At 33.0% G+C, this 13,513-nt stretch overlaps 1 protein-coding gene across 1 annotated transcript in view; it reads left to right on the top strand.

Annotated features, from left to right (window-relative positions):
* The window catches only part of PHYHIPL (phytanoyl-CoA 2-hydroxylase interacting protein like), a 50,755-nt gene continuing 37,242 nt past the window's right edge, over positions 1 to 13,513 (top strand). Inside the window, exon 1 of the mRNA XM_006915611.1 lies at positions 1 to 358. Coding sequence (XP_006915673.1) covers positions 253 to 358 — 106 coding nt within the window. The 5' untranslated portion in view covers positions 1 to 252. The remainder of the gene's footprint in view (positions 359 to 13,513) is intronic.

The raw sequence follows: 13,513 nt of genomic DNA, 5'->3' as shown, positions 1-13,513 counted from the left end.
GGAGCGCGCGCCTCCCGCCCTCGCGCCGGGGCTCTCTCGGTTTCTCAGAGCCGCACACTCCCCGGCGCTTCTGCCACAGCCGTCTTCTCGGCCCTGGCTCTCTAGCCCGCAGACTCAGCCTCGGACTCTCAGCGTCTCAGGCCTCCTCCCCTCCCTCCGCCACTCCCTGCCCTTTTCCCTCCCTTCTCTCCCACCCGGTACACCGAGAGAGCCTGGATACGAAGCAGGCGGGCTTGAGAGGGAGTTAGAAAAATGGAGGTTCCGCGCCTGGATCATGCCCTCAACAGCCCCACCAGCCCCTGTGAGGAGGTGATCAAAAACCTCAGCCTGGAAGCCATTCAGCTGTGCGACCGGGACGGTAAGAGCGGCCGGGACCAGAAGGACAGGGGCCGAGCCCGGGGCCAGGCGCCGGGGCTGCTCCGGCTCCGCGGACTCTGCCCGCACCCGCGGCAAGTCTTTTGTTGTCCTTTCTGTGCAAATAAATGCAAGTGAGGGTTCCCCTCAGCCCACTCGCCCTCTCCTCGGACCCCATAAACAATGGGACCCCGGGGCTAGCCCGTTGCCACGGAAAGTCGCCGTCGTCCCCGGTTCCGGCGCCGCTGGCCATCCTCGCCCGTCTGGCCCCGGCGGTGGAGCTGCCCGGGCGAGGGCCGTGAACGAGGCGTTTCTGATATTTGCCGCAGTCCCTATTTCCTGGGTTTGCCGGCATCGAAGGGGAAATGCCCTCTGGATGTTTCTAGCACCCTCCCATTCCTCCCCCCCGCCCCCTACACACACAGACACACACACACACACGCACACACTAGTTAGCATTCTTTGCCCAGAAACTTATCAGTTCCATTTTAAAACCTCCCATCTTCAGAACTACAAACCGCCCCCCCCCCACGCCGCACACACACAATTTAGAATTCTTTTTATCCTCTCAAAATGGGATTGAGACGACAGTTGTGTTTTTTTTGTTTGGGGTTTTGTTTTGTTTTTTAGTGAAGGGACAGAAAGAGTGCGTTTCAGCACCAAGGACAGCCACAAGCTTCGTGGTTTGGGGCTGTGATTCAGAAAAACTGTCAAAAATCTGTAAAGGAAGTGGCCTAATATATCTGCTGTGATTCAGAATATGTAGCTAATATTCGCCATTGTGCGTTGATATTATATGGCTTATTCTATTGTTAAAGTTGGCAGTCTCCTAAAGAAGGAAATTGAACCCAAGTCTGAGCGTTAAAGAGATAAGCTAGTGCTATGTGCAATATGGGTAGTTCTAGTGCTTCTATGTTAGTTGAAGTAGTTCGAGAGTCAGTGCTATCTCAGTAATGTGGAATAACACTTCATTTATAAGGAAGTCATCTGACTAGTAATTGATTGGCCAAATAATTGTGAAATTGTACATCTGACAATGGAAAAACAATTTGTGTTATCAAGATGACCTGAACAATTTGGGCTGTAAATAAAATTAATGTTTAACTATATAGAGAAACAGTGATTTAAAAATGTTTTTAGCCAGTGTTATGTAGAGATACTATTAGAATCACAATAACGTAAAATTTATCTTAATAGGTAATCCAAATAGAGAGCAGAGGTCTTGTTTCCAAAGTCATTTATGCGGTAATAACTTGGTTAGGCATTGCTGTACAGTACAGTTTAGGTCAACTGAACACTGAATTTGTTTATTAATAAACTTAGGAGACAGAATAATTGCTCTTTGAAGCCAAAGTCACTTTAAATAATTTCTGTAACAGGCGTAATATGGATAAATAAGTACTCTTGCAAAAGCTGCTTATATTCTCTTAATCCTTAGACTATTTTGGTCACCATAGTAATAGTTGCATATATTTATGGCATCTAAAAATCATTATTTTGGTATTCTATATATAAGCTTGCACTGTTAGACTGTAAAGATTATTTTTAATATACCACATAGGAAGTCATATGGGTTTTAGTTTATACTTTTGTGAAATGACTTTTTGTAATATTACCATTGTAAATATTTTGATTTTCCCAGATTGGTTTGACAGAAAACCAAGAATCTAATAATAAGTACATTTCATTTTTATTTACTTTAATGATATATCAAAAGCTCATTACTATAGTTATTGGAAATAGGCCTTATGGTTGTTCCTCAGAACCCAGTAATCTCAATACTTAAAATTGCCTTTACCACATTTTAAAGATATTCGGGAAAATAACGTTTTTACTTTTTATGAACTTTACAGAGTTAATAGTGTAGAGTGCTAAAATTAATGCTGCATTTTTTTGTGGTCTCTTCTAGAATGGTGGATATTTTATTTTGGTAATTTTTTTAGTTTCAGTTCCCATTATGAATCCTGAAAAATGAGCAAATTATGTAACATTTAATTATGGGGGAGGGTGCTGGTACTAAACAATAACTGAAAATTACTAATTATTTACACTTCTAATTGATTAAATATTGATTAATTGACTAGGGTTTCATTTTATAAAAAGCTTATACCAACAAATACAAAAAGATAACTCTTCTATTAAAAGATGTGTAAAATTTGGAAATAGCTTGTGTAGAGATGTTGTGAAATGCTTCATTTTTTATTTTGTGACTTTACATGTCAATTCTAAAAATGTTAAGTTGACTTCATATAATTAAGAGGAGATAATACAATTGTTCTTACAGATCAATTTAAAAATGTTCCATTAAATTTTCAGCTAGATAGATGCTATTTGCTCCCTTCACTTCTTTCCTTTCACTTCTTCTCAGGTCTCATTATTTTACTTCTATAAATGTATAACATAGAAAGATTATGATGTAGCAGAGGATCTATTATGTGCTTGAGCACATAATAAATGCTGTATTTTCATCATTTTAAGATCATAGAAATATATTTGTCTTGTTTGCTCTTTACTTTTCTCACTTTATTTTACTCTATTAGCCTGGCAATGGTGAAAAAATGAGAGCAATATGAATTCCTTGGAAGTAGAATAAAATAGAAAAGGAGAAAATATAATATATTGTTAAATATACATTTTCTTTTACCCTATCCACTTGTAGGTGTTTTTAATTTTATAATTTTTTGCATATTGCATCAACTAGGAGCTATAGTTGTTGGTAAAAATAATTATGTCTTAGGTTTTCTTGGCTCTCCTCCTTTGTGTCATTTTCTGTCTGTCAGTTGCCTGTTTTCTTATAAATTAATGTTTACATTATTAGCAAGAATTCACAATGTTTCTTTTTCTCGTAGTTTCTCAAAGGATTTAATAGTCTGTGAAGAATATGGAATAGAGTCCAAGTGGTCATATAATTGAATTTTTGAATTAAGCAAGAGGGTTCTTATACACACACACATTATCTCATGTTTGCTTTTATCTTAGGCATGTGTGCTTTAGTTGTTAGTATATGGTCCCTGCCTGGATGTTACTTGTGGTCGTAGATGTGTTGTAGATCTAGTAGTTTGTATAATCTCTATTGCAAGTAGAAGAGTGTTTTCTGTTCCTCCATCTCTGCTGTGCTGAAGTATCCTCAGGTTGCATATATAACATACTTTAATTGTAGCTTTTAAATGAAGGGAAAAGTACATTAATTTCTCATATACAAGCATCAGTAATATGAGACACAATTTCCAGTTTGTTTCTTAACATAGATACTTTAACCCTCATGATAAGACAAAACAGCCCTAGACCTCATACATCGAATTCTACATTACTTGTACTTTTCATCTATTTTATAATGCATATGTATGTAGAAGATTTTTTCTTGCTGAAAAGGAAATATCTATATGTTGTTTTACATTTATCCAAGCTCCCTGTACTCTTGTTATAATAATAAGGGGAAAAAAACAAAATTAATTTGTTGTTTAGTATTTAATCCATCCCCAAGATTTCCTAGCTTAACAAGTATTATTTCCATGATCAAGTCATTTTATGACTGCTTAGATTATAATTTCTGGAGTTTGTGATGCTAGCAAGAGAACACGTTTTTAAAAATTTCACGGACAGAAGCTGACAAATTACCTTCTCTTTGTCTCTAACAATAGTTTTATGGAGGATAAATAATAAGCTATTCTCCTTTTTACATAGTTAAAAAGATAATTTTTAAAATTTAGACATTATCTGATTCATTTAAATTATAAATCAGTTGGGACTTCCTTCTTATTGCTCATTGACATGTGAATTAAAAATAATTTAACTTTGGAAATCTAGAGTAACATGGAAATGCTTAGTAGCACGGTGCTGTATTAGCTAATCCTTAATGACATTTTCTGAAGCAGACATTTAAGAGGAGTACCCATAACTGTTACCTTTCATAGTACAGGATTGTAAGGTAGTCATTACTCAGTCTCACTGACATGTATATAGCTTACTGGTAATACCATTTTAGAATCAGAATGACCTCTGACAGAATATTGACACTTGTTACCTTAGGCAAATTCTTTAATTTTTGTTTAGCCTCAAGCTTTCTCGTGTAAAATGGGTATAATAACGTTGATCCTGTAGATTGTTAAAATAATTAAACCAGGTATTACTCATAAAGCATTTCTCACAATTGATGCAAAATAGAGACTAATGATTATTATTGTAAATGGAATATTATTCTCCACATATATTCTTGAGATGAACTGCTTTTTATTTTTCTTTTCTTTGCCAATATTTGTTTTTTTTTATGTCAGTTGCATTTTATTTACTAAATCCTTATGTCACTTCAGCTTCATGTATAGTCAATGGAAACTGTAAATTCTGAGTTTTAAAAGGACAATAAATTTTACAATCACAGTTACAGTACTCTATACTTTGCTTATATTTTTCTAACCCATCAGTAACATAATTGTCAGCCTTAATTCTACAAGCTCTTTTCAGCTTCTACTTCAAACCTACTGTTTGCTGTTTCATGTGCCTTGTGACTTTGATACCTGCTTTGGGTAGGTATTTGCATCAGAGCGCTTCTCTGTTCTTAATTTAAAAGTTTTTTTTCATGATTTTTTTTCTGAGGATAGATCTATACTAGCATATGTGACCTCTGGATTCATTTATTTGACCTAGATAAGACTATAGCGATATGATATATTTTTATTAGTTGGTATGAAACAAAACAAAAATAAAATAAAAACTTAAAAGAAAACAAAAAAAAAGCTTGAAAACCATCAGATTATGTTAAACCAATTTATATTCTTGGTAGGAGTTTTACTCATTCCCAGTGAAGAACAGGAAGTTATTAGAGTAAAATTCACATCAAAGGATGTGTGACCAGACTCCCTCCAGTGGTAGAATGACTGATGTGTCATAAGTAGTAACACTGGCAACTTGCTTTGTTGCCTAGGTAAGCCAGTCAGAAATTCACTCCATAGAACACTATCTAGACAACTTCTAAGTCACTTGGTTTACCACTGCTGATATTTCCTCGACATTCAGGCCCAATCCTGATTTTTCTTTTAACTTATGTAAGTATAGTTCTGATTACTTTTATATTATATCCTGAGAGTCAGTAGTAATAGCAGCTTTATCAATTTAAGTTTTGCCTTATAGCATTTGCTTCTTTTTTGGGTTATTTTCCATTTATGTTAAATTTCTCTAAAGGAATCTTTATTGTTTATTTATTTAAATTCAGTTTTTACTACTCTAAAGCATTTGCCTCATTCTTTAACTGTTTAAAATATTTTTTATTATTAGGAAACAGTTGTTAAACCATATATTGAGCAAGCTACATTTTATACATATACATTTGAAAGTAAAATTAGTGTTTGGGGAAGACTTGTAGCAGAAATATATAGAAAAGTTGAAGAATCTTGCCAGGAAAAATTGGAAGACAGCATCAGCTTGTTTTCTATATGGGAGGATGGTGAGTGGCAGTAGTATAAAAGAAATAAAAAGGATAGTTATGAAGAATTTGTGATTGAATTTTCAAGCAAAATGGAAAGTAATCAGGAGTAATTTTGGAATTTAAAGTCTGGAAAATCAGAAGAATCATTGTCTGTGAAGGAAAAAAAGGAGAAAAGAAATAATATTTAGCCCCCGTGATGACAGTTTTTTACATCTCAAATTTTAGGTCTCAGTTGACATCCAAATATGTCCTAAGTCATTTTCCAGGGGTACTTTCCTCTCTCACATAAAGCATATTCTCAGAACAATATTATATACCACCTTCTCATTATTGTTTTGGTGTGGATCCTCATCAGAGAACTCACTTATATTTTTAGACTCTTCTTTTTCCTGATTCCACTCTTCAAAGGCTACTCATATTCCAATGATAATATTTTGAGAATCATTACTAGACAAAAACTAGCCACTTTATAGAGGATTGTGAAATAGAGATTTTTGAGTCATCTGCATAAAGGTAGTTTTAGAATCCGGAATGTTTTCAGAGGGATTTATTGATAAGATTGTTTATGTTAAGACATTAGGACTCTAACAGTAAGACTCCCTTGGAAACATTAAACATTTAGCAATTGCTCTTGCGTTCTGGGGAAAAGAGTTCTAGAATGATGATGAGAATTTTTCATAGAACTATATATTCCACTAGGGAGTCTAGAATTTAGGTGAAAAAGGGAAGGTTAGGATTGACTTCAGTTTTAGAGTGACCTCTTGATGAGCTTTGCGTCTCACCCCTTGAAGGAAAGGAGTGATCACATGCTGGGGAAGGCCAACCTCGAACCCCCAAAATGAAATAAATCTACGTTCCAGGTTTGTTAAAAATGCAAACAAAAATTGCTCAATAGATGTGAGCTGAACAAAAAGCATCCTGTTCTGAATTGTAGTTTTATTTGTGATATTATGACTTTGGGCCAAGTTTTGTGGTTCATTTTTAAAGGGCTGCTCTGTGGGGATTATTGCACATATACTAATTTTTGCAGTGTTTGTGGCAATTCCTGTAAATAAATCTCTTTTTTTTTTCTATAGCCAGCCAGTGGGAGTGTTGCTATCTAATAATAATAATATGAAAGGCTTATAGGTTCCCTAGATATATACCATGAATGACAAAGAGAAAAAAATGTTTTTAATATACTTTGATGATCTTGAAAAATAGTGTCCTATCTCCTGCAAACCTGATTGTTGATGAATCTCTCGGTCTTTAAAACTTTTAAAGCTGATGATAAATGCGAAAAAGAATGACAATTTTTGAGTGTCTACTATGTGATTGGTTCTTAATAACTGCATTTTGATGTTATATCTATGGTACAGAACAGGGATCAGCAAGTTACAGTCTTTGGTCCAAATCCGAAAACCTGCTGTCCATTTTTGTAAGTAAAATGTTATTGGAACACAGCCATGCCCATTCGTTTGTATATCGTCTGTGGCTGCTTTCTTACTACAACAGCAGAGTTAAGTAGCTGTGACAGCAGACCTAACCACAAACCTTAAAATACACATTATCTGCTTCTTTACAGAAAAAGCTTGCCAACACGTACTGTTGAGGATTGAGAAAATAAATTAATTTCTCTCGATAGAAATAAAAATATTTTCTTTCTTCCTTCCTTTCTTTCTTTCTTTCTTTCTTTCTTTCTTTCTTTCTTTCTTCCTTTCTTCCTTTCTTCCTTTCTTCCTTTCTTCCTTTCTTCCTTTCTTCCTTTCTTCCTTTCTTTCTTTCTTTTTATGGTGGCATTGGTTAACAAAATCCAGTAAGTTTAAGCTGTACATTTTAACAGTAAGGCATATATATATTTACATTTTGTGTTTACCTCTCACAAGGAATAAAAGTATTGAAAGAAGAGTTTCTGAAGAAAAAATTATAATTATTTTTCTTTTATATGTTGCCCAGGTTTTGAGATTACGCAGGTCAGGCAGAGCTGTAGAAAGCTGAAAAACCTTACCAACTAGCCAGCTATGCCATTGTGTCTGATAGGCAGTAAGAAAAACAAGCCCTAATTTTAACTCGAAATCTAGTCTCCACATAAATAATTTTAGAAGGAAATATTAGTTATGCATTAGTGTAGGTACACTTATAATTCTATTAATAGATCCGTTTTAAAGTATCAAAAATGATGCTGTGAACCTTGAGAAATATTGATAGTTATATTGATACATGTTGCAAAACTATGTATAGATCATATTCTTTCTAAACCAAATTCTCATTGAAAAATAGTCAAGGTTTTATCTATCTTCCATACTCTAATATAATCCTTCTCAATCTATCTTATTTTTTTTTTCAGGATCTAATCTATCACTGATTGATGCTGTAAGAAATATAATTAAAATGAATTATTAGAAAAATGAAATTTTAGAGATCCAAAAAGATTCAACAGAACAATCACTGTCAAATTGTTCTGAAAGTTTCCAAATGCTTAATTCTAATTTTTATATTTATTTCATCACAGACTGGTAAATAGTTTGCAGCCCACACTGAGTGCATTAGCTAGAGAATAGTACCATTCTATTCTTGCTCAATGATTAATTTTAGGTACTAAACTTAACCGGTTAATATTCTCACTTTATTTTCTTCTTTCTGTTATTTTACTTGCCTGGAATTTTTACTATCTGTTTGTACATATATTTAAACTTTAGGGCATAACAGGAGAAAAAGATGTCCAAGAATGAATATAACTTGAATCCCGCATTCAAAAGATTTACTGACATTTAGGGAGACAATATATTTTAGTAGATAACTATAATAGGTGGTGATAAGTACTGTACTAGCATATAGAAGAGAACATGGTTAATTCTGTCATGAGTCTCACAAGGGAAAGGAACATTTTTTCTGAATATTAAAAGTAAAATAAAATTTGCCAGAAGAAGTGGGTTAAGGGCATTTCTGGCACAGATAAAAGCAAGGATAAAGGCATAAAATTATGTATGTTCCAATAATACATAGCATTCGGTTTTAGTCAAGGAATGAAGTATTCCTTGTGGAAAATAAAGTGAAAGCTAGTTCTAGCTAGAGATGATGCTATTATTAGGAGTTTGGATTTATTTAGTCTGAAATCTTGTTAGTAGATTTCAAACTTTCTAATTTGTAGAGAACCTTTTAAAAAACACATTTTGCAGAACTCTAACAAGTGAAAATACCATTTTATTAATATACACTGAACCTGCAATTTCAAACTTGTAGCATTCTTCAGGTAAAGTCAAACAAGAATGCTGAGGAATTAAATTAGGAGTTATACCTAAAAGTTGTTTTTTTATATCAGCCTCAATATCCACTTTATTTCTGTATTTTATTTTTATTACATTGTGCTTAAGAAGTTCTGGTTCATACAGAAAGGTAATGGCAAATAGTAATGTTTTTAAAATCATTTTGCCTTCTCTGGATACTCTTCAAATAAATTGATACAGACCGAAAGAGAAATAGTAAATGTGTTTTCAAAGTAGAGTCAAAGATTAAGTATTCCTTTTGCAGTTTAGTAATAAAATAGATTCATAAATGAGTTCATTTTTTTCATTCATTTAGAAAATAATGTATCATAATATTCAGAGATATTCATTAATAACATTAAGAAAAACACACTCATACCTTTGCACTGATGTCTGTTAAATTTCAGAACAGTTGAATTTATTTTACTTGCATAACGAATCTTAACTGTAAGAATCAGTTTCATTATTGATAGTTTATCTGCTTTTATAAATTTGGTAACGTTGTGACTATATTTTCAAATTGAGTTTCTTCAGCTTATTCAAGATCTAGATAATCAAATTAGTTTGCCTCTTATTTGAAAAATATCTATCAAAGGGGATTTTTTAAATTAATAAATAAAGTATTTCTTGTTTCTTTTGAGATATTTATACCTTACTTCAGCACACCCACCTAAGTTTGGTATAAAAACTATGTTTTGAAATTTTCTATTCATAACATTACAATTAGTTAAAAAAAACCTTCAATTTAAACAATAGTCTACATGTGATTATCTAAAATGATTTTGAAATATCTTAATATTCAATCCTTATTAGTGAACAATTAGTACTTAATGAAAGCTGGTAGCAGCTTTTATAGGAGCTACCAATTCTGAGATTTTAAAATTTTATCTACTTCCCTTAATATAGTTGTCTCAACACTCCTAACAGTTTAGTTGATGATATGTTAAAAAATTATTTAGACAATAAAAGTTTCTTTTCCATTGTTGTTTTTCCATTCTTGAATTTACCTATTTGAGAAACTTCTACGAATAAGTAAATGGAGAGATCTGCCACATTCATATTCTCACCCAGTTAAATTGGAACGATTTTACATAATCTCAGCATTTGAATTAATCAGGTATATGTGAAGAATAATTATGTATTCTCAACATTTTCAGACATGCACCGATGTTTTATTTCAGTTTTCGATAACAGTTTATTAATAATATATTTGTTGCAATGTCAGGAATATGAGATTTAATGTTTTTTTTTTTCCAGTTGTGTATGCTTTTGCTCATACGTGATATGGTAGCTTTGTTCTGAGCACATTTTAATTGCCAAGACTTACAATTACTTCAGGCACACTTTTTTTTTCTTCTAATTATGGAACTTGTCAGAGAACCATATTATTAATTGCAAAACCTCATTGTATGAAATCTAATGAAAAGTTATCAGTTTTTATTACTACAATGTAAATTTTACTGACAGATAACTATCACTGAAATTTAGCATTGTATTTTAGCTTTCATGAGAGCTTCCAGTATATTTATTTCATTTTGAACATAGTTACAAGTATAGTAAATATTAGCTGAAAAATCAGCTATTACAACTTGAGACATCTTGAGCCAAATCAGTCTTAATACATACATGTTAACATTTATTTCTTTAACATTTCTCATTTTAACTAGGGATCCATTTCTAGTTTTATAGGTAATTATTTCATTACCTATACTGGAAAAAGTATAACTCTATCCCAAACTTAAAGTAACTTCATCACAAAGATAATTAGAGAAGTATACAAAACTCAGTAAGCTTCTATTTAATTTGAGCCTAAGGGACAAGCACATGCACCTGAGCCTTGCCTGCAACTAATTGAATGCTGCATACAGGTACGGGCAAACACCTCAGAGATAATTGCAGGTTTGGTTTCAGAGTATTGCAATAAAGCAAGTCACAACCATTTTGCTAGTGAAGGATCTTGCCTCCAATTTGTAAAAAAAAAAAAAAAGTATAACATCTGTGAAGCACAATAAGGTCAAGCTCAATAAAACAAGATACACCTGTACATAATGTGTTTGCAAAATTTTACTTCAGCATATACTTGACGAGTTAAAATAAGCATGAAACATGAACAGAGCCATAAACCTTTTAATACATTGTGCTGTTTTTTTGCTGTGAGATAGCAGGCAAAGTTTTGTTTTGATGTCTTCCCAAAACCACATAATACAGCACAATATGATGTATGCTATTTGTATTACAGTTTTAAATAATTAAAAAGAGAGTTAAATGATAGTATTTGTTAAATTCTTTTCAGCAGTCTCAACCTTTTAGGCATCAGGGACCGCTTACCGGCCGTGCAGCCTAGTTCCTAACAGGCCACAGACCAACAAGTACTGGTCTCTAGCCCAGAGGTTGAGAACCCCTGCTTTAATGAATTCTGTATTAAAAAACTAAATCAGGGCTCAGAACCAATTTAAACCATTAGTTTTCAAAACTTACCACCTGCAGGGCTTGTTAAAACACAGATTTCTGGACTCCACCCCCTAGAGTTTCTGATTAATTAGATCTCAGGTGGAGCTGAAGAATTTGAATTTTCTAGCAGACTTCCAGATGATGCCGATGTTGGTGATTCATTGGAGAACAATCGTGTTCGGTAGCATGACCAAAGAAATTCTTAGGTAAGGAAGAGATATTATATATTTGGTTTTAATAAATAGTATTTTGGTATTCATTTGAGGAATGAACTGTAATATTGAGCTCAGAAGTTTAACCATTTATAAAGCAATTATAAATAGGATTGTTAAGACAAGATAGATAAAAATTGGGAATGGAATTGAACATTTCTGAAGTAAAAATCTGTTGACTTTGTGATTAAATTGGAAGTGTGAGATATGAAAAAGGAGTTGTTCATGGCAGCTAAATTTGCAGATTGCATACATTTTAACACCAGTAAATAAAATAGTAATTGTTGGTTGGAGGGAATGTGAAGGAATAGCCTTGATAACAAACTATCACTAAAGTGTCTTCAAGACAAAATAGGTTTCATATCTCTGTGGAATACCTACATGAACGTGTCCAGAAGGCTGTTAGAAATATCCATCTGTCTCATAGGGAGAAAGTTGGAGGATAGAGATGAAAATTTGGTAGTCCTTTTCAAACTTTTTTTGTTGCTTCTATTTCTCTTTTATCAAGTGTTTCTTCCTTTATCTTTTAGTCAGTCTTTCAGACCCATGTCAAATTGTTGAACTCATTAGAGTGAATAAAATAAGGCCTGTGTCTTTTTTATGTGGTGTCTAAAAGTATTTGAAAATTAATTACTTCCATATAATAAATTTGGCTCAGGTGTGGTTATTTGGGGCAGTTAACTTGGAAGAAATACAATTGACCTAAGCTCTGTCCTTTGTAGATATTTTTCTCTTTACTTTGACTGGAAAGAGAATTAAATATATGACTTTCTGGGTTTACTGTGGAAATACACTGGATTAATTTTTTCCTCCATGGCAATATAGTCTGCAGTACATAAAATAAATGAACTGTTGGAACTCAAATTAACAGAAAAATAATGACACTGGAGCCTAAAGAAAAACTAAAATCTTCACCAAAGCTATTTCTAAGGCTTTCGTACTGAACATGTATTTCCAAGGTTTTCTTTTGACTTTGAACCTACACATTTTAATGTTCACTAGAGTATCTATCGAATGCTAGTCTAAATAAGATATAGTCTTTTTTACACTTAATTTTTTTTTTTTTGCAGATTCTTTGTATTTAAGCTTAGATAAACCTTCCATTTTGATAAATACAGTTTTGTGTAGCTTTTTCAGGCTCTCCTAAGGCTGGATGTTTGAGCTTACTTTTATACATTTTCTTTTGGTGCAATTGAGTATGTTCAGTATTTCCCTGGAACTTGATATAGCTTTTTTTAATTGTTATTTTTAGTGATTTTTTTTTTTTTTAAAGGAAAGCCTAGTGATTGAAAAGCAGTGTTTGTGGAATTTGCTTTTAAAACTTACTTTGCTAAAAGTTTTACTCATTCAAATTCTAATGATAAAATTTACAGTAATAAAATTTGAGGTTGAAATCGCAACCTCAAATTTTGTGCGCCAAATACAACGTAGCCACCTCTACCAGAATTTTATTCTGCACCATGTATTGTAGAAGTATATCTTCATCTATATAAATATTTCTAAGAGCTTCACAAATACTTCTAAGAACTTCATATGGATCAGCAATCATTAGACTTTTTCTTTGCTGCCCTTATAATAATTTGAAGAATTTTTCCTCAGTTTTTTTTTTTGCCTGTACTATTAATACTTCACAATTGTAATTTTCTGACATTCAAAGACCACTTAGCTTTATTATCATGTGCTAATATTTTAATGACAATCTTAAATATATTTCTCTGGATAAATGCATGTTATTTATTTACCACAAATAATGTATGTGTGCATTTACTTATTTTCATTGCATTTTAAAATGTAGATGTGCTATCCTTTAAGAAAATCTGAAAATAAAC

Source organism: Pteropus alecto, unplaced genomic scaffold (genome assembly GCF_000325575.1).
Source record: "Pteropus alecto unplaced genomic scaffold, ASM32557v1 scaffold155, whole genome shotgun sequence".
Taxonomy (NCBI): Eukaryota; Metazoa; Chordata; class Mammalia; order Chiroptera; family Pteropodidae; genus Pteropus; species Pteropus alecto.
Note: the sequence above shows the minus strand (reverse complement) of the source record. Positions and strands in the feature narration are given on the sequence as shown.